The 20,039-nt window shown below is 51.2% G+C and overlaps 12 protein-coding genes across 12 annotated transcripts; 7 read left to right on the forward strand and 5 right to left on the reverse strand.

Annotated features, from left to right (window-relative positions):
- Window positions 1-1,109: 1,109 nt before the first annotated feature.
- On the forward strand, window positions 1,110-1,909 carry BCR37DRAFT_379704 (uncharacterized protein). The gene has a single exon (XM_040869317.1). It carries the CDS (start codon window positions 1,473-1,475, stop codon window positions 1,836-1,838), a length of 366 nt encoding a protein of 121 aa, XP_040725552.1. The 5' UTR covers window positions 1,110-1,472; the 3' UTR covers window positions 1,839-1,909.
- A 373-nt stretch (window positions 1,910-2,282) lies between these two features.
- Window positions 2,283-4,512, forward strand: BCR37DRAFT_379705 (glycosyl hydrolase). Its single transcript, XM_040869318.1, has one exon. The coding sequence runs from the start codon at window positions 2,363-2,365 to the stop codon at window positions 4,133-4,135; it is 1,773 nt and encodes a 590-aa protein (XP_040725553.1). The 5' UTR covers window positions 2,283-2,362; the 3' UTR covers window positions 4,136-4,512.
- Window positions 4,513-5,032: 520 nt separating this feature from the next.
- On the reverse strand, window positions 5,033-6,182 carry BCR37DRAFT_379708 (carbon-nitrogen hydrolase). Its single transcript, XM_040869319.1, has one exon. It carries the CDS (start codon window positions 6,008-6,010, stop codon window positions 5,165-5,167), a length of 846 nt encoding a protein of 281 aa, XP_040725554.1. The 5' UTR covers window positions 6,011-6,182; the 3' UTR covers window positions 5,033-5,164.
- Window positions 6,016-7,812, forward strand: BCR37DRAFT_319680 (threonine aldolase). Its single transcript, XM_040866985.1, has one exon. The coding sequence runs from the start codon at window positions 6,323-6,325 to the stop codon at window positions 7,379-7,381; it is 1,059 nt and encodes a 352-aa protein (XP_040725555.1). The 5' UTR covers window positions 6,016-6,322; the 3' UTR covers window positions 7,382-7,812.
- A 741-nt stretch (window positions 7,813-8,553) lies between these two features.
- Window positions 8,554-10,157, forward strand: BCR37DRAFT_347061 (regulator of G protein signaling domain-containing protein; the record flags this gene model as incomplete). The annotated part of the gene is made up of 3 exons (XM_040867742.1): window positions 8,554-8,613; window positions 8,657-8,815; window positions 8,853-10,157. 3 exons carry the CDS (start codon window positions 8,554-8,556, stop codon window positions 10,155-10,157), a joined length of 1,524 nt encoding a protein of 507 aa, XP_040725556.1.
- Window positions 10,158-10,220: 63 nt separating this feature from the next.
- On the reverse strand, window positions 10,221-11,301 carry BCR37DRAFT_319026 (pantoate/beta-alanine ligase). The gene has a single exon (XM_040866982.1). The coding sequence runs from the start codon at window positions 11,179-11,181 to the stop codon at window positions 10,285-10,287; it is 897 nt and encodes a 298-aa protein (XP_040725557.1). The 5' UTR covers window positions 11,182-11,301; the 3' UTR covers window positions 10,221-10,284.
- A 6-nt stretch (window positions 11,302-11,307) lies between these two features.
- BCR37DRAFT_379711 (mitochondrial ribosomal protein L37-domain-containing protein) lies at window positions 11,308-11,922 on the forward strand. Its single transcript, XM_040869320.1, has 2 exons — window positions 11,308-11,471; window positions 11,517-11,922. Exons 1-2 carry the CDS (start codon window positions 11,357-11,359, stop codon window positions 11,756-11,758), a joined length of 357 nt encoding a protein of 118 aa, XP_040725558.1. The 5' UTR covers window positions 11,308-11,356; the 3' UTR covers window positions 11,759-11,922.
- BCR37DRAFT_346952 (Mnn10 protein) lies at window positions 11,862-12,898 on the reverse strand (the record flags this gene model as incomplete). The annotated part of the gene is made up of 2 exons (XM_040867732.1): window positions 11,862-11,921; window positions 11,960-12,898. 2 exons carry the CDS (start codon window positions 12,896-12,898, stop codon window positions 11,862-11,864), a joined length of 999 nt encoding a protein of 332 aa, XP_040725559.1.
- BCR37DRAFT_410034 (uncharacterized protein) lies at window positions 12,778-14,630 on the reverse strand (the record flags this gene model as incomplete). Its single annotated transcript, XM_040872170.1, has 1 exon — window positions 12,778-14,630. The coding sequence occupies one exon, from the start codon at window positions 14,628-14,630 to the stop codon at window positions 13,002-13,004; it is 1,629 nt and encodes a 542-aa protein (XP_040725560.1). The 3' UTR covers window positions 12,778-13,001.
- A 127-nt stretch (window positions 14,631-14,757) lies between these two features.
- BCR37DRAFT_379717 (glutamate-cysteine ligase-domain-containing protein) lies at window positions 14,758-17,057 on the forward strand. Its single transcript, XM_040869321.1, has one exon. It carries the CDS (start codon window positions 15,001-15,003, stop codon window positions 16,939-16,941), a length of 1,941 nt encoding a protein of 646 aa, XP_040725561.1. The 5' UTR covers window positions 14,758-15,000; the 3' UTR covers window positions 16,942-17,057.
- On the reverse strand, window positions 16,968-17,938 carry BCR37DRAFT_319022 (ubiquinone biosynthesis protein COQ4, mitochondrial). The gene has a single exon (XM_040866981.1). It carries the CDS (start codon window positions 17,817-17,819, stop codon window positions 16,995-16,997), a length of 825 nt encoding a protein of 274 aa, XP_040725562.1. The 5' UTR covers window positions 17,820-17,938; the 3' UTR covers window positions 16,968-16,994.
- Window positions 17,939-17,953: 15 nt separating this feature from the next.
- Window positions 17,954-20,006, forward strand: BCR37DRAFT_379720 (uncharacterized protein). Its single transcript, XM_040869322.1, has 2 exons — window positions 17,954-18,083; window positions 18,128-20,006. The coding sequence occupies exons 1-2, from the start codon at window positions 18,016-18,018 to the stop codon at window positions 19,659-19,661; spliced, it is 1,602 nt and encodes a 533-aa protein (XP_040725563.1). The 5' UTR covers window positions 17,954-18,015; the 3' UTR covers window positions 19,662-20,006.
- Window positions 20,007-20,039: the final 33 nt, after the last annotated feature.

Below are 20,039 nucleotides of genomic sequence, written 5' to 3' on the forward strand. Positions count from 1 at the left end.
TCTTCACGCCTGCGTTTTCCCCTGGGTCGACACTTGGACAGACGTCTTCTCGCTCGACAGGACCTAGTCCGCTACCAAGTGCTCAACTCAAGACATCTCCGGCCGTGAAAGCTGCCGCTCCTCAGTCGCTTCCCCAAGCCAAAGCACCGCAACCAGTCAAGCCAAGCGTTCCACAGCCTGCTGTCAAGCCTCCAGCCAAGCCTGTCAGCCCGACCCCTGCCCCTAGCTCACCAGTGTCAAAACCAACTGAGAGGAAAATCGAGCCGGTCAAACCCAACACCAGGGCTGTTGCTGGAAACGATGTAACCAAGACAAGCCCTGCCACGAAGGCTCAGGATCCAAAATCGACTGGTGGAAACATCAGCAAGCCCTCTTCCGTGCCTGTTCAACGCGATGTGGTGAAACCAGCTCCTGCCAAGGCGTCTACAGCACCGGACAAGCAGCGTGATGAGACACAGCGTAAGGCTACAGCGGATGAAGCCCAACGCAAGAAGATCACCGAAGACGCCGCCAACAAGGAGAGACTACGAAAGCAAGAGGAAGAGCGCAAAAGTCTGACGACTTCCAAGGAAAAGCAACGGGAGGCTGATAAGACTGCCGCAGATAAAGCTACTGCTGCTACAAAAGCCGCGAATGACAAAACTGCTGCTGCGGAGCGAGCGAAAGAGCTGGCCTCGAAGAAGAAGCAGCTGGATGAGGCTCAACGCAAGCTGGATCAAACTCGTGTAGCCAGAGAGATCGCTCAGACTGATACTGATCGCAAGAAGTTGGATGAAGAGACGCGCAAGGCAACTGATGCAGTCAATCGACTTCGCAAGGAGCAACAGCAAACGCGAACATTGACTGCTCAGGAGCAGGTCTTGCAAAAGAAGCAGCAAGACGAGATTCGCAAGTTGCAAGATCAAATCAAGTCGTCTACCCAGCGACAGATCGCTGCACCAGTTGGTCCGGATCGAACTCGGCTCGAGAGGGAGGTGCAGGATCTGCGAAATCAGCAGCAGACTCTCACAAACCAGTTTGCGCAACAATATGGCTCCTTCGACACGAGCAACTTGGGCTTCACACCTTCTGGCTTTCCCAACTTTGGCAGCCTTTCAGGTGCAAATTATGGTAACAGCTTCGGTACGTCTCGTTACAACGACAACTATGGCAGCAACTACGGCAGTTCTGCTGTCAACGACATCTACGGAATCAACGCGGGCACGTCTGGCAGCTACGGTCCTTCAGGCTACAATGACAACTATGGCATCAACACAGGATATGGCTCTAGCGTTGGCAATTATCAAGACCCCAACAATGCAGTTGGCACATTCAACCCAGTCTCTCGCGTCAGCAATGGAATCAATGGGTCGCCGTTTGGCGAGTTTGTCGATAGCACAGACATCACCCTTTCCAATCCCATCTTTGACACGAATACGGCTGTACCAGGCATCGTCGACGCGAGTGTCAGTCCACCAGACCGTGTATCCAGAATGGTTTCTATGCTTGGGGAAGAGCAGTCGCTGATTCAACAGCTGACGAGATTGGCGACCGATGCAGACGGCAATGGCTCACTGGACAGGACGGAGTTTGACACACTTACGCGACGATTGCTGACAGTTGCCACGCAATGTCAACAAGTGCGTCGACAACTTCAATTGGATCCAGCAGTAGCCACCATCTCTCGTGCGGCACTGCCTCGTTTGCAGGATATGCAGACTGAGCAAAGCAATTTCAAGTCACTCGCTATGACCTTGCAGAACCCGAATGCGAGTATCAAAGACTTGCGTCGGACACTTGTTGATCTCGACCTTGCAGTGAGTAGGAGTACGAGGCGGACGGGCGCGTTGCTGGCTTAAGAAGCAGCGAAGTAGTCCCGCAGCTCTATAGATGATAATAGCACGCGACATCAGATAGTTCCTTAGACGGGTCCATGACGTCCTGTTCCGTTTCAGGCTAAATCCGCCTCCGCAATTTCCATCGAGTCGGGCCGCCAGTTGACCTCTTCGGGCCGCAAAGACAGTACTTGCAGGCACGATATTCCATTGTCTGGTAGGGAGTACGGGGTAGGAGTGATACCGCATCGCACCGGAGTATAAGAGAAGCAGATGAGATCGTCGTCTGATCTCCAGTGTAGCCCATATCTGCTCTACGGACTTATGCACTCGCTTGACATTTTCTCCACTCCTCAAGTTGCAAGCCTTGTCCTTGTGCCCTGCTTGGGTCAACGACGCCAATGCTCAAAGCGGGTTGACCAGGATCTACACAGCACGTACAGAAGCAGTGTATATCCAGTGACTCCATTCACAATGTCAAACTTCTATAAAACGGCCCACTAGCCCACCCCCCTGATGATGCGCCAATATTTGTCGCCAAACACTCGATGAAGACCGTCACCCTGCCCATCCTTGCAACACTCCTGAGTAGTCTGGCTCAACAAGCAGCAGGACAATCCGGAGCGGCATCGGCCGCTGTTTTGACGACCTTGCAGAGTCGACCTGCTTCAGGTCAAGTCTCCGCCTCTGCTTCAAAGGCATCGTCTGTCATGCCGGCCGAATCATCGAGCTCTGCTGCGTCCTCTGCAGATTGTCGATGCACATCGTCGAATGACCAGCCATTGCAGGAGGGTGCGTATGGCGAATATAATCGTCCACGCATCCACTTCTCGCCCTCTGCAGGGTTCATGAATGACCCCAACGGTCTCTTCTACAGCAATGGCACGTATCGTCTCTACTTCCAGTACAATCCAACCGACACGGTGGCCGGCAATCAACACTGGGGACTCGCAACGTCCACTGATTTGCTCAATTGGAAGAATCACCCACCGGCCATTGCACCGGAGCGCAAAGGTGATGGTATCTTTTCTGGTTCTGCGGTCGTGGATGCCAACAATACGTCGGGATTCTTTGATGACAATGTCCCTGCACAGGACCGTATCGTTGCCATCTACACGTTGTTTAGTAATCCTGGACAAGCACAGGATATCGCCTACAGCAGTGATGGTGGCTATACTTTCACGAAATATGCAGGAAATCCCGTCATCACCCTCAACCAAACGGAATTCCGTGATCCAAAAGTCTTTTGGCATAAACCGACAAGTCGATGGATCATGGCTGTTGTCTTGGCACAGCAGTATGAGATGCTCATTTACAGCTCTGCAGACTTGAAGACTTGGCGAGAGGAATCACGCTTTGGACCTGCCGGCTTGTTGGGCTACCAGTATGAAGTGCCAGACTTGGTGGAAGTGCCTGTTGAGAACTCAACAGAAACAAAGTGGGTGCTGATTTTGTCCATCAACCCGGGTGCACCGCTTGGTGGATCCACCATGCCGTACTTTATCGGTGAGTTCAATGGAACGACGTTTGTGCCAGATGACTATGCCTACCAGGTGGCCGATTGGGGGAAAGACTTTTACGCTGGTGTGACGTGGTCCAATACGCCTGCTGAGGAAGGTGTGCTGGGTATTGCATGGGCTTCTAACTGGCAGTACACCAATTCAGTACCAACTGGTCAATGGCGATCTATTCAGTCACTACCACGCAAGTTTACCATTCGCAAGACAAAGCCCAACGGCCAGGTTGAACGCTATGCATTGGTGGCCAACCCGACGTCCTTTGAGACACTCAACCCCAAGCAGATCTACAATGGCCAGCTCACCTCGACAGCGGGCAACAGATCATCTGATGAGTTTATGCTCAAGGGTGATGGTGCATTTGACATGACATTCACGTCTTCTGGTCCCGGTGGTTTTCTTGTTGAGATCTTTTCTGATGATATCGCAGGCTACGAGTCGATTCGATTTGGGTATGCAGACAGCACTGCCTGGGTGGATCGTTCCAACTGTCAAAAACACTGGTACAACCAGTTCTTCACCGATAAGATGTCTGTACAGGCTGTTCCTGCGCCAGACCCAAGTGTACCAGGCACGAAGATTCGTGCGGTCTTGGATCGCAGTGTGCTAGAGTTGTTTGTCAATGATGGTCTGCACAACGCCGTGGTCTTGTTTTACATGTCGGAGAATCGGATCCCTGGTCGTGTTCGGTTTGTGGCAGATGGCAATGTCACTGTGACTGCAACGGCTGATGCATTGACGGGAGGATGGAACTGCACGAGCTGCACGGGCAAGACGCTGCTGTCTAAGCGTGACGAGTTATAGACTGGATCTGGGCTAGATGTAGATGTACACGTCGCTATACAACGTCAACCAACCTCTGCCAGATGTACATGTACTTGTCATGTAGACTGTGCCGCAGCCATGACGAGATGATGAGGTAAGCAATACGGGGCCTTTACTACTAGAATGATATTTGGTAGAAGCAGTCATGACGATACTTCTAGCCTCCTGGTCCCTGCTTTACCATGATATAGTATATACCCAGCAGCTGCACTCTCCCTCGCTGTTGTCTTCTCTTTCCCGTCGCCTCTTTCCCAATTTTAATTTCCTTCCGCAGCGACGACAACCACGACCAGCTCAACTCAACCTCAGTCCTGACACAGCGTCTATTGCCTGGACATCCCTCAAACATCAAGCCAGCTGTCATTCATAAGAAAGGCCTTGATCCAGGACAACCAGCTGCCACGGTATCACGACTCACACATCAGTCCACGCAACCGAACACACTCACACGACACGGTAGTCGCCTCCTTCTACTGCGCGCACGACACTCTCCCTTCACCACTACCCCTTCAATGCTCACGACCCCCACCAGCTCAAGTGGCAGCAGCAACACAAGCACCAGTCCCGGTAGCAGCAATACAAATCTGGCGGCCACCGGCTGCATTGCCCCAAAAAGCCCACCCACCTCACCCATTCTCTCCCTCGACTTTATCGTTGGCTTACGAACACTACCACAACTCAAATGCGCCTGTCGTCGGCAATATCCACGCGACCCACGTCGTGCGACGGCGTTGTTTGCGAATTTAAAGGAGGCGTATAATAGGTATAAGGCGACACCGATTGCTGAGATGCCGCCACAGTACCGTCCCTTCTTCTGTGATCTCAGGCGGTGCGAATGATAGGGCCACAACGATGATGCATTCGTGTGATGGACAACAACGACACTCTCTATTCTTTCGTTCTTTATGAACAACTTTTCTTTTGGCGAAGCGCTAGCGTGTCCCTATGACTTTGACTTCCCTTCCGTACTCATACACAATCGAGACGACTCCCCCTTTGCCATGCTCATCACCGCGTCCATTGGATATCTGTTCGATGCGCTAGTGGCAAAGCCCGTCTAACTTGCTCGACACGGTCCAAGTCAATCTCTGCAAATAATAGACCTTCCTCGTCTGCTAGATCTCCCTCCCTCCGTGCAATCACCTCGCCCCACGGATCCACCACCATAGCATGCCCGAAACTCCGTCGCTTTTCATTATGTGCACCACACTGTGCCGCTGCAATCACAAAACAGCCAGTATCAATAGCTCGAGCACGCAATAAGACCTCCCAATGCGCTTGTCCCGTCTTGACTGCAAAGGCAGAGGGGTATACGAGAATCTGTGCACCTTGTGCACGAAGATGTGCAGCGAGTTCCGGGAAGCGCAAGTCAAAACAAATGGCAAGGCCAACGCGACCGATACTTGTGTCGATTGGTGGGATAGGTGCTTGGCCGGGTTGTGTCCATGCTGATTCCTTGACGACAGGACCACCGGGTACGTCTACATCGAAGAGATGTAATTTCCTGTAGTCAATGGGCTCTTGACCATCTCCGAAGAACCAAGTCAGTACATTCGATAGCTTGTTCGTTGCTATGCCTTGAGTATCAATATGTCGCTCATGTAAACCGACATTGATATCAATTTTGCATCGCTGAGCCAATTGACGCATCGATTGTCTAAAAGACGCACACTCGGGACTATCTGTCAAGCTAAAGGCCGCTTTCGAATCGTGCCCGATGAAGTCAGATGCTTCAGGCAGAAAGATACAGCGAGCTCCTCGAGCTTTGGCCGCCTCTACCAAACGCGTACATTGTAGCAGATTGGTCTTGATGTGATGCGTGCTGCAGAGTTGGGCAACTGCAATGAGCGGCATTGCGTGAATTTGCGTCTCTTCTTTCAAGACAAGTTGCAGAGATGGTTGATTGATCAGCTCAATCCAGAGCACGCAGCTGATTTATTAGCTCAATACAGAGCACGCAGATGACTTATCAGCTCAATACAAAGCACATTGGCAGGGAGGTTCGCTGCGTTCGCATGTCGTTTCCCTGGCCGCGTGATGTAGCAAGATTCGGCATTGCCGACAGCAAGATAACAGAAAGACCATACCATACACTACAAGAACAAGCTGCCACTTCACTTCTGTCAGCTACAGCTGTAGTTACAGATAGTCTGCTGATTCTCTGCTATGACAGCTACAACAGAACGGCCCCGAGCCGTGTACTCCAGTGCTGGTGATTTCCGCTCAGACACAGTGACGATCCCTGATGATGCCATGTTTGCCGCTATGAAGCAAGCGCATCTTGGCGACGACGTCTACAATGAGTCAGAAACCACACAAGATCTCGAACAGTATATTGCTGATCTATGCGGGAAAGAGGCAGGCTTGTTTTGTACCTCTGGGACTCAAGGCAATCAAATCTGCTTGAGGACGCATTTGATGCAGCCGCCTGCGAGTGTCTTGTGTGATAAGCGCGCTCACATCATCAACTACGAAGCGGCAGGTCTTGCGATCTTCAGTCAAGCCATGCCACAACCTATTGTTGCCAAGAATGGCAAGTACTTGACACTTGAAGAAATTCAGGGGGAACTCATCACGGGTGATGACATTCATTTCGCAGACACACGGATTGTTTCTCTTGAGAATACACTCAATGGTGTTGTCTTTCCTTATGAAGAGATGAAGCGGATTAGCGAATGGGTCAGAGCACAACCTGGTCAGCGCATCGTGATGCATCTCGATGGTGCACGACTCTGGGAGGCAAGTGCAGCGACGGGCGTAACGATGCAGCAGTATGGAGAGTTATTTGATACCATGTCACTGTGTCTGTCCAAGGGTATCGGTGCACCCATTGGCACCGTCATCGTTGGCACAAAGGATGTCATGACGCGCGCAAAGCGATTTAGAAAGATGATGGGTGGTGGATTACGACAAGTCGGTATCTTGACGGGTGCAGCGCGATATGCATTGGATCAGCAATTCCCACGAGGACTCAAGCGTGTCCATGAGATGGCTGCACGAGCTGCACAACAAGCACAGGATGCTGGACTGACGTTGAAGTTTCCGGCAAACACAAATATGCTTTGGCTGGATTTGGGAGCTTCCGGCATTGAGGTGGACGCATGGATCAAGCAAGCGAGTGCGCTGGGGCTCATCATCAGTGGCGAGAGACTTGTCTTTCACCACCAAATCTCAGAGAAGAGCGAACAGGCTGTGGCTCAGCTGATTCAACATTTTGCACGATGATGACGCCTTTGATAAAGCAGTGTTACACTCCATACTTGCATTGATAGTTGCACTTAGGTTGAGGCCAAAAGCGCTTGCAGGCTGTTTAGAATATGTACAAGATGTCCTTGAGACATAGCGCATGCCCAGGCAAGCATTCAAGCTGACGAAACAACTAGCAAGTACAGCCAAAGACAAAGGGAGATTCCATTGAGGATGCACCTGATGCGGCTGGCTACCATTTGAAGCTACAGCTATACATTGGGACAGCCGACACAACAAAGTAGTGTGAGTAAACACCAGTACTTGGCGTAGACAAGCCAGTCGATGCTAGCAAGCCTTTCAGCTAGTAAGCCGCACTAGTCCCAGCTCTTCCGGCAGCAGATGAAGCCGAAGCAAGCAAGCATCCAGCTGCTTTTGTGATGTCGCTTTGTTGGAGGTCTGTTTCGAGGCGACGACACAAAAGAGACAAAACCCACAACAAGACAGTGCAGGGACCACGTCTCTAGACTCGTATCCCAGGCTTCTTATCAGGCAAGGCTAGATCTTTCAGCTGCAATTGACGACGGCGACATCATCTCCTGAGGCTTCGCAGCAAATAAACCACTCCCGACACTAGCATCTACGGAGCGACCCAACACGCGACTGATAGCAGCACAGGCCCCCATCCTGCCAGACAGTGACTCACGCAACGTGGACACGACACTGAACGTTGAACGGCTGACACGCGAAGGTTTCTGTCTCGTGGTCTGCTACACTCCGCATTACACCAGTCATCTTGACTATTGCATGAGCGACTGACCTGGACGCGACCCTTGTCATTGAACAAGATACACGAGTAGGAAGAGATGGCAGGCATGCCGCCCTCAATGCCAGATTCAGCGCACTTCTACGAGCCAGATCTAGTAGATACGCTACAGCAAACAGAGCATGTCACCACAGACTCTATGCCATTCGCGTTGACCAACCGTATGGGACCACCCACAACAATCACATCTGAACCAGCCAGTCCGAGTCGTCGCAGTGCGCGTAGCGATAATGGAGAGAGGGAAGGGAGTGTTTTCTCTGGACCGCTACGGCACTCGACGCCTCCGCTCCTCGCGAATGGGAGTCCACCAATGCCTGTACCAACACGCGTAGGATCTTTACAACCGCCGCCGCGGTCGCCGACACCACCACAGTCTGAGAAGAAGATGCATCAAACGAGTACTAGAATAATGAAGGTGACACCCGAAGGCAGACCCTTTACGAGGGTGAGTTGAAACTTTCCCGAAGATGGACGCTGACACAGTGTAGGATTTCAAAGACCTCTTCTCGACGTTGGTGGTCAGCTTGACCCTCAAGACGCATAGGGTGCGATTCAAGAATTATCCATTCTCCTTTACAACAGAGGAAGCCGTTGCCAATCTATCAAATCTCAAGTTTGCACAGAGCAATCGCATGCCTGATCCGAATGTACGCGGCAGCTTGACCGAAGGTATGCTAACAACAGGACCCGACAAGAATAGTCACCACGACGACAACAACGACATTCAGTATGGCACCAGACATGGCAAAAGGACTCTGCCAGCGGTTCATGGAAGCGCGCTTTTTCGAATCAGCAAATGACAAGTCACTCACCGTTTTCAAGGACAAGTCAGTCTGGGTCTTTACTGCAAAAGGCATCCGCGTGCTAGACCGCTTCTGTCAACGCAATGGAATCCAGACTGAAACTGTCAAGGAGTTGACGAGTTCGGCCATGAACTCCATGCAGCTAGTCTTGCTCGAGCGTGACCCAGAAACAGATGCAATTCTAGAATCTGATGCTGTGGTCGAAATCATCTTTCGACGCTTTGCTGGCAAGAAGCCAAACATCAGACCAGCATCCGAGACAGAGACGGGTGCAGAGTATGCGACTGGCTTGACAGGGGTACGTCTTGTTGACTTGCGCAAAATGGCAGACGGCAATATGAAGTGGACTTTTTCGGGGAAGAGCATGATTTCATGGATTCTGGACTGTTCAACAGCCCTTGAAGCAGAAGAAGCGATGGAGATTGCGCGCATGTTTCTGTTTCATCAGCTGATCCTGTACGTGGGCGATGCTCGCGGTAATCGGGGACAGGATCAGGCGATCTCAGGCTCCAAATACGCCATCTACCAAATTACTGCAAAGGGAAGATGCGTTGCCGGCTGGGAGGGTACATATGATACAGAAAAGATGGTACCAGCACAAGGAGCGCTGCAAGCAAAACTCAACCCAAGCATGGCTGCATTACGACTAAGCAATCCTCGCTCTGCTTCACAATCATCTGCGGACGGAAATGCGGTAGACCTCTTCAATGGGTCAGCACAGAATAGCAGAGAAACAAACACGGCAAGATTGCAAATCATCATGGATGATGCTGCTCTACGATCACAATTCAGCGAATTCCTTCGCGAGAACTACTGCGAGGAAAATTTGAGCTTCTACATTGACGTCAGAGAGTTTCAGCGGCAATTCAAGGACGTCAAAGAGCTCGAGAGTGTGAGCGAGGGGTTGGCTCGTGCGTACTCCATCTACAATGCCTTTTTGGCAAGTGGATCCCCTTGTGAGCTGAATCTGGACCACAGTCTGCGACTCGACATGGCAGCACAAATGACACGTGTCGTTGGAGACGATGCAGAGAGTATGCGCAGGTCATTGCAACAAGTTGCAGAGCTCTATGATCGTGCGCAAAATCAAGTCTTCCGACTCATGGCAGGCGATTCTGTTCCAAAATTCCTCAAGACGCCACTTTTTCTAAACATGTGGAACATGGAGCAGGATAAAAAGCAATGAACTTCATTGTTTCATTCATGACGCTTATGCTATAACCTTCTTTCCTCCAATTTCTTTTTCTGAATTCTAAGCGCATTCTCTGTATCGCGATTTTCATGGTTTTCTCGTCATCTTTTGCGTGTTGTGATCATTGCAAGATGACATTGTCAAGGATACGCGTCGGCCCAAGGCGTATCGCCGCTGAGCAGACTACAGGACTCGCCTCAATCATGTTGAGCTCTCGCAAGTCATCCATGTGCGCCACGCTAACATACTCCACCTCGACACCTTCTTCCGACGCCAGTATATCCCTGACACACTGCCGTAATGTTTCTGCATTGCGTTCGCCAGACTTGTATGCATCTTCCGCTGCAAAGAGACCTCTAGAGAGACATGTCGCACGTTTGCGATTTTCTGCGGATAGATAGACATTTCTTGAGGACATGGCAAGACCGTCAGACTCCCTGACGGTCTGGCCTATCCGTAATTCTGCATCGTAGCATAGATCACGCATCATGCGACGCACGACGATCGATTGCTGAATATCCTTCTGACCCAGGTAAAGAATGGTTGGTTGGATGATGTTGAGGAACTTTGCCAAGACTGTTGCGACGCCTCGAAAGAAGTGTGGACGAACAGCGCCTTCTAGCTGGTGCGACAAGCCGAGGACAGAGACAAACGCACCAGTTTGCCGTTGCACATCCAGCTCAATCCCAGAAGGATATAAATCTTGTGCTGATGGTAGAAAGACTGCATCGACCTTGCCAGTCTCACAAATCTTGGCGAGGTCAGACTCAATGGGTCTTGGGTACTTGTCGAGATCTTCATTCGGTGCAAACTGAGCAGGATTCACAAAGATACTCATGACCACAAGACTATTTTCACTAGCAGCCTGATGAACAAGTGAGATGTGACCAGCGTGAAGGGCTCCCATTGTGGGTACGAACCCAATGGTTAGAGCCTTGGTGGCCTGTTGATGGCGCCATGCTCGATATTCGAGGACACTGCGAAAGATGATAGGCTTGAGTGCCTTGTGCAGAGACATAGTTTATGATAGGAGCTCAAGCAAGTCTAGAAGCAGAGGAGAAGCATGGGGAAAGCTGTTTCTGAGCTGTTTTCGAGTCCCTTTCACAAGTCTTGGTGTAGAGTCTGTAGATGTAGCAAATCACACGAAGCAAACACAAAAGACGAAGACACCACATCTACAAGACTCGTTTGTCATGCTCAGAATAGCGCAGCCCAGGCTGCTCTGCCGTTGTCTGATTCAACAAAGTGCGCAATACAGCAACACGGCGATTGCGAGAGCGGGCCCCGCTGCAGCACAATCTACGACTGGTACGCTTAAATCATTGCACGCCGTGATCAAAACTGACCTCGCAGGTACGCCTGCGCCAAGACCCAAGAAGGAGAAAGCAATCACGAGTATCTGTGAGGCGGGAACCGTCATGAAGGGTCTCAATATACTCAAGGCTGGCGCAGATCCGGTTGCCATGCCCAATGCAGATTACCCAGCATGGCTATGGACGATCACAGACAAGAGCAATCAAGGCGCGAAGAAGGAAGCTCGGAAGGCGAATCGTGCGGCCATCAAGCGCAAGAATTTCTTTGCCGGCAGACTGTAGGTTTGGGTGTGACTCGTTCTGTGGGAGCAGGATGAATGACCTGTGCCTACAATGCTATGCTCTCTATGCTATACTTCGTGAAATGGCGTGAGCCCGGTCTTGTCTAGAAAAAGAAGAAGCGCTTGCGATTTAGAAGGTCGCTCAGCTGCTTGTAGTAAGTCATCTATCGTTAGCATCGTTCATAGCACAACAGCACCCTACCTCATCAAAGCAATTACGTCCATGCTGACATCCAGCCATATTGACGCAAAAGTCACGGTCGCCATAAAAGAACTGTCTGTCGTTTGAGACCTCTGCACAGGCTCCAGGCGGGAAGGCGTTGATCTTGCGATTACCAACAAATGCTGTACCTGATCGTATCCAAGCGTGATTGCGATACAATGCCTCGAGTGCATCTTGCTCTTTGTGCTCCCAAACCATGTGTCTCTGTTCGTAGTGCACAGGATCCCACCACGTATCAAGTAGTCTGTCTGTCCATGTACCACGCCGAATGAAGAAGCTGCCAAGGTTGAAACCGCCGCAGTCTTGTGGAACGATCAAGTTGATTTCGTGCTTGCTATCAACGAAGGGCAGGTCATCCGGAATACCGAGTGGATTGAAGGAATTGCTCAAGTTGCGAGAAACGTTGCCTTCAAGGTCATTGAAAAGATGCGATTCGAGCGTGACATGGGGTTCCATGATATAGGTTGATAGATCGAGCCACCAAAACCATTCAGCGTGTGGATACTCTCGCATGACTTCACGAATGGTATCGACCTTCTCCCAGGACTCGCGCCATTCATGTGCATATTTGCGCTGCATTGGCATGTCCTTGACTGCGAGACCGTACCCATGACGACGTACGTAGGCCTTTTTGTTCTTGAGTGATGTCCGTTCTACTGCCCATTGCTGCGGTGTCTTCCAGTCAATAACGCCGCCGCCTGTATTGGACGCCAAGATGATGACAAAGCGTGACGGTGAAGAAAAGAGCAATACATAGAGGTAGTTTAAGATGCAGAGAAAAGCAACAAGCGCGAGTATACGTCGCTGATGAGAAGTCAAGGATAGCAGCTGTTTGAGACGAGCTTTCCATGCAGGCAACTTGGGGTTCTTTTTGTGTACATCAGAAGAGCTCGAGGCCCTGCGCTTGGGCTTCCACATGGCAGCGCCAGACAGAGGCGGGTGTAGCTTGTTTGGCGAGTGTGGTGAGACCGAGATTTATGAGAAGATCAATCTACGAAGGGACATTCGAGAGGCGGATGCGCTACAACTGCTTTGTCTCTGGGAACTTGGTATGGTAGATGGCATCGAGCAGCGGACTAGCGCCAATTGTTCGTCCACCAAACCAGCGTCCATTCAAGCCCTGGATGGCCTTTTTGCCGCCTTCCATTGTCTTGAACTTGATGTAAATCTCACCCAGGCTGTGCTCTTCAACGTGAATGTGCACAACAGGACCATACTTCTCCTCACATTCGGCCTTGACGTCTTCTGCTAGCTCCGTTGTCCAGCTGTCGCCAGTCTCCTCTGCAGGGTTAAACATATTCTTGAGCAAGATGCCACGCGCGACTTCCGGTGCTTTTGCATGGTCCACGAGATGCGGTGCAGGTTGTGCATGTATGCCATCTTCAGCGCGCGCCAATTTACGCATGAGCTCAGTCCTAGAGATATTTTGGTAGCCATTGCGTCCATCATCCAACACGTCCTTCTGTCGCCTACCACTGCCGCCATCACGTTCATCGCGATCTCGGCGTCTGCCAGATTCTCGTCGTCCATCTCGACTAAAGTCATTAGAGCTGTACGCACCTTCTTGATGCCTGTTGGACGCGGAAGGCGGTGCAAGCGCGGCACTTGCAGCACTCGCAAGCGCAGCGGTCGATGCAGCATCCGTACCCACTTTAATGTTATCATTGCCAAAGCCAACACGAATTGCTCGACCAGCCAACTCGAAGCCATTCATTGTTTCTAGTGCTTCCCTAGCGTGAGCGGCGTCCTTGAACTGAACAAACCCAAAGCCCCTGCTTCTGCCAGTATCACCATCAATTTGCAATGAGGCATGTTGAATCTCGCCAAAGGGTTCAAAGACTGCACGTAAGTCATCTTCACCAATATTGAAGTGGACATTGCCAATGTAGAGGCGATGGAAGGGCGCATCTGGCATAGGTGGTGCTGCTTGTGATTTTGTCGTCATTGCACCTTCACGCGCTTGTCTGTTCTTTTCTGCTTCCGTAAGCTGAGCAATGATGGGGAGACCGAGCAGGAGCTGTCCAGTCATGGCAAGAGCTGTTGGCACTGTCTCTGCAGATTTGAACTCAACATAACCAACACCTTTACTGCGTCCCGAGAGCCGATCCTTGACGATCTGCGCATCTCGTACAGGACCTGCTTGCTCAAAAAAGCGGATGAGTTCCTTTGTTCGGAGACGGGCAGCGAGTTGCTGTACAAAGACGGTCCGTTGATCACGCTCTGCTTCTGTCAGTTCAGGCGTCTTTTCGCGAACGGGGGAACGTGGACGACGACTGTTGCTGCTATAGTCGTCGCGTGATGAGCGATAGCGTGTATGAGAAGAACCACGACGATCCCTGTCGTCATCATAGTGGCGACTGCCTCGTGTCGGAGAACGCGAACGTCTGCGATGGTCACTGCGTCGGCGTGAATCGTCCCTGTGCCGGTAGTCGTCTCGAGCATACCTATCCCGGCTGCGTTCATGGCTGCGCCTATCTCCACGATCGTCATGCCTGCTCCTGCTGCGTGCACGGCTATCTGGGGAAGGGCCGTTGGATGTAGGTCTCACATGCCTGTCTTCGTCATGTTGCTGGCGCTGGCTGGGAGGGCTGGCTGAGGTTTGTTTCTTCTGGTAAGGTGCATCAGCGAGCTGCTCGAGATCGATATCCATGGCAGTACCCGTGGAGAGGAAAGTATTGAGCTGGTTCTAGTCTTTGTGGTAGTTGGTGGTGGTTGCTGGTGTCAGTCGCTGGGAAGTGAAGGAAAATGGCTTATGTCAGCTACTACACAAATACATGGATGTGACACATATCCAGTGCACAGCTAGCACATCTACAAGAACTACCCGATACTCCTCCGTACTCCAGATCACCCAGGCCTTCCCCTATCGCTTGTCGGCTTTTGCTCTGCTGCTGCTTTGAAATCTCGCGACCTTTTTCCCGAATTTGGGCAACTTCCACCAAGTCTCCCTCCATCCTCATCTTCCTCCTCTTCCTACAGTAGAAGGGCCCTGGGCTGGCAGACAGGTCGAGACTTGAGCGATGGGTCTGCTCTCCCTCGGTACGCCGCTTCCCTGGCACGAAGTCAAGAAACACGCCGAGCATGTCCGAGAACACGGCATCAAGCAGTTCCTACACATCTGGAATCGCAACAAGGGCAAAGAGCGTGATCAGCTGCTCTGGGGCGATGAAATCGAGTATGTCGTGGTGTGCCTCGACGATGAAAAGAAGACAGCCATGTTGAGTTTGCGGCAAGCAGATATCCTGCATGCCCTGGCGGATGATGAGCATTTGCAGCGGAAAGGTGGCGTTTTGCCAGACTTGCAGACGACGGAGAGAGAGGAGAAGGATGATTTGTTTCCTACATTCCATCCAGAGTATGGGCGATACATGTTGGAGGCAACGCCAGGTGCACCGTACGGCCATGAGCTGCAGGACTTGCTCAATGTCCTACCAAACATGCTGAAGCGGCGTGTTGTAGCCAAGGCTCACATGTTTGAGACGGAGTGTCCCATCACCTTGACTTCTTATCCCCGTCTTGGCGTTCCTGGCCCTTTCACTACACCCTACTATGAGCCACACGGACCAGCATCTCGCTCGCTCTTTGTGCCTGATGAAATCATCAACCCACATGCACGCTTCCCAACACTCACTGCTAATATTCGCGAGCGTCGAGGCCGTAAAGTGGCCATGAATGTGCCCATCTTTTATGATGAAAATACACCAAAGCCTTTCATTGATCCGACCATTCCACGAGACCGCAATTTGTATCCAGAAGATGCAAATGCTAGGGAGGGTGCCGCGAAAGAAGGGCACATCTACATGGATAGTATGGGTTTCGGCATGGGCTGCTGCTGTCTCCAAATTACTTTCCAGACGAAGAATGTGAATGAGGCGAGACGGCTCTATGACCAACTGGCACCTCTTGGGCCCATCATGTTGGCACTTTCGGCAGCAAGTCCACTGTGGCGAGGCTACATTGCAGACCAGGACACACGCTGGAATGTCATTGCTGGCGCAGTCGATGACAGGACTCCGCAAGAGCTGGGCGAAGAACCTTTGACGACAGATCGATTTGTGATACCAAAGTCACGCTATGATTCCATCTCTGCATATATCTCAGAGGAGAAGGAGAATCTCGCCCTGTACAACGATATTGAATTCCCCAAGGACCAAAAGATACGGCAAATCCTAAAGGATGGAGGCATTGACGACAAGCTGGCCGACCACATGTCTCATCTGTTTATTCGCGATCCTATTGTCATCTTTTCTGAGCTGCTCGAGCAAGACGACAGCACGAGCTCTGACCACTTTGAAAACATCCAATCCACCAACTGGCAGACGGTACGATTCAAACCGCCCCCGCCAGAGACTGATATCGGTTGGCGTGTTGAGTTCAGGAGCATGGAGATTCAAATCACAGACTTTGAGAATGCCGCCTTTTCCATCTTTATCGTTTTGCTCACACGAGCCATCCTGTCCTTCAAGCTCAACCTGTATATTCCCATCAGCAAAGTGGATGAGAATATGCGTATTGCGCACAAACGAGATGCTGCGCTCGCCGACAAGTTTTGGTTTAGGACAGATGTCTTCCCCAGCGAGACTGCAAGTCAAGCACCAACTGAATCTAGCTGGAGCAAGCTGTCCATTCATGAGATCATTAATGGCTCTGGTGATTCATTTGCTGGTCTGATCCCATTGATTGAGAGCTACCTGAACTCTGTCAACTGCGATGTTGCCACACGCTGCGAGCTCGGTAAATACCTCGATCTTGTCTCCTATCGAGCTAGCGGTAAGCTTTGCACCGCAGCCTCGTGGATTCGCAATTTTGTTCGTTCGCATCCTGCATACAAGCATGACTCTGTTGTTTCTGAACTCATCAATTATGATCTTGTCAAGGCTGTACAGAAGCTCAGTAATCCACATGGCAGAGAGGCCGGCGTGTTGGGTGCTGAGGCATTCTTGGGTAAATTTGGGCTATAGCAAGTGCGCAGTACATTTCATTATATAGACAGGCGTCCTAGTGCATCGAGATGTCAACGAACAGTGTCCTTGATGTCCATGACGCCATGCGTTGGTGACCACCAGGCCTTCTTATTGCGCAGATCAGGCGGTTTTGTGAATCCAAGTCTTTGTCTCAACGCATCGCAGTCCGTCTCGAGCTCCTTCTCCCAGTAGACATTCAATAGGCACTCTGACTTTGCACCTTCAGACAACGCCCAGGGTATCCATACTTGCCGCAACCGTGCACGCTGCTTGCGACTCAATTTCAAGGGTCCAAAGCTGGCAGACAGACCAGCAACAGGTAAGCCCATATTCGTCCATTCAAACCATTTCAGAGCAATCTCGCCCTCAACAATCACAGGGAGTCCCGTGATGGCATGATAGAAATCGTGTGCTTCTCGATACCGCTGCATGACATAGGCACACTCGACATCATCGATATACCGTGTTTCTTCTCGCGTATCCGGTGTGACGCCTTCGCGATCGAGCCATGCGGCATACGTGTAGCCTACTGTATTTGGCGACAGGCTGCGTAGATACTCCAGACTCAGCGTTTTGCTTGTGATGCGCGGCTTGTCACGCAGGATAAGACGTCCTGTGGGATGCCTGAGCATGCGATCTCGCAGCCTCTCGAGGAAGAAAGGTTGGGCGCTCGTCTCTGACAATACAGCCACCAAGTCGCCTCTCCTGGGATCTCTCAAAGATTGGATAGCACTGCCTGTGGCGAGCAAGAGACGTTCAGGCAGCGAGAGGGCGACATGGCCCTTGTATAGAGGTGGCGCACGCTGCGTTGCCGGTGTCGTGATGGCTTTGACGGCGCTTCTCGCGAGCGTTGCCATGGATAGTAGCCTGAGCATAAGGAGATGAAGGAGCTTCGGTCAAAAAGTAGTATAAGCAGCTGAGCTTCGTGTCTATGGCTATCTCGCCATGCAGTCTCTTGTCTCGGTCGAGTCTTTGGGTAGTTTTGGTCCTTTGCGACGTAGAACCAGAACTAAAGCATCCACGACCACAATCACAAGCTACACAAGGTCCAGAAGGGTAGGCTGAATAGACATGGCCCAGCAACAGCAGCAGTATGGTACAACGCCGCCCATCTCTATGGCAGGACCCACAGATGCAGAGTATACACCACGACACCTGCTTCAAACTGCGACTAACAAGACAGAACCGCCATCAACAATGAGATGATTCAAGAGCTCAAGCGCCAAGGCACCTTCGAGTCGCAGGCAGAGTCAGACCTGCGTGTCAAAGTTCTCAACGAGCTACAGAAACTTGCCCTCGAATTTGTTACAAAAGTAGGCGTTAGCAAGAATATGCCGCTGCAAGTCGCCAAGGAATCAGGCGGCAAGATTTTTACCTATGGGTCCTATAGACTCGGTGTCTACGGTCCAGGCTCTGATATCGATTCGCTGGTGGTTGCGCCGCGCCATGTACAGCGCGATGATTTCTTTGCCGTCTTTGAACCGCTCTTGCGTGCTCGTAGCGAGGTGACAGAGCTCGCGTCTGTGCCAGATGCTTTTGTCCCCATCATCAAGATGAAGTTTTCGGGCATCTCCATCGATCTCATCTTTGCGAGACTAGCCCTTCCTGCTGTACCGCTCGACCTCGAACTCACAGACAATAATTTGCTGCGCAACCTAACAGAGACAGATGTTCGATCACTCAACGGCACGCGTGTCACAGACGAGATCTTGCGAGTCGTGCCAAACGCCAATGTTTTCAAGCACGCACTGCGTAGCATCAAACTCTGGGCGCAACGGAGAGCCATTTACTCCAACGTCATGGGCTTCCCTGGCGGTGTAGCTTGGGCCATGCTTGTTGCGCGCATTTGTCAGCTCTACCCAAATGCAGTAAGTTGTGTCATTGTGGCCAAGTTCTTCCGTATCCTAGGACAGTGGAACTGGCCACAACCAGTCCTACTCAAGAATATCGAGGAAGGGCCGTTGCAAGTGAGAGTATGGAATCCAAAGCTCTACCATGGCGACAAATCACATCGTATGCCCATCATTACACCTGCCTATCCGAGTATGTGTGCAACACACAATATTTCAGCGAGTACGCATACTGTAATTCTGCAAGAGATGGGTCGAGCCATGGAGATCATGGACAAGATCATGCTCGAGGGTCTGGCGTGGTCTAACCTGTTTGTCAAGCATGACTTTTTCCACCGCTACAAGAATTACTTGTGCATCATTGCTGCTTCCCGGTCAGCGGAAACACAACTCAAATGGTCTGGCTTGGTGGAGTCGAAAGTCAGACAACTCGTCATGCGCTTAGAAATATCAAATCCAATCAAGATTGCGCATCCATACGTCAAGACCTTTGATGCCATCAACTTTTGCGATACAGAAGAGGAGATGGACAGGGTTGCCATGGGCGAACCTTCAGCAGCAGCGAAAGTGGTACCTGCTGATTTGCAGGCTGTCGCGAAGCAAGATGGCGTTGTCGAGGATGCGCCGGCGGATGGAGCCGAAAAGAAGCAAATCTTCACAACACGTTACTACGTGGGCATTGACATTGACAAGAGCGACGGTGCGTACACATCTCGGTATGACGTGCTAACAACAGCGACCAAGAAGCTAGACATCACCTGGGCCGCACAGGAATTTACGGAAAAGTGCCACGAGTGGGTCAGTTACAAGGAGGAAAACATGTCTATCCACCTTAGACATCTCAGAAAGTCTGTCATCTCTCATTAGAGGCCAATTCACTCCCTCAGAACCACAAGACTAACAAGTTTAGCTACGATTTGCCAGATGAGGTCTTTGACGAAGGCGAGGCTCGGCCTCAGAAGGAAAAGAAGACCAAAAAGCGCAAAGCTGAGAATGGCAACGAGACAAGCGATGCGAAGCGAAATATTTGAGGCCCTCAATGTGAGTTTCCGAGGAGTTTTCGAGCATATTGCATGTTCGCGGTAGGCAATGTCCTGACTAACACAAAGGAGCGCCTGCTCTCATCTCCTGTGATCTTCGTGATGTGTATCTAGTTCCGTCTGTAGCAACGGAGAAGCCTCCTTCCCTAGCACTAATCCATGTCATCTTCCCTAGCACTAATCCATGTCCCCTTCCCCTGTCGCG

This window comes from Protomyces lactucae-debilis (assembly GCF_002105105.1).
Source record: "Protomyces lactucae-debilis strain 12-1054 chromosome Unknown BCR37scaffold_9, whole genome shotgun sequence".
NCBI classification, from domain to species: Eukaryota; Fungi; Ascomycota; class Taphrinomycetes; order Taphrinales; family Protomycetaceae; genus Protomyces; species Protomyces lactucae-debilis.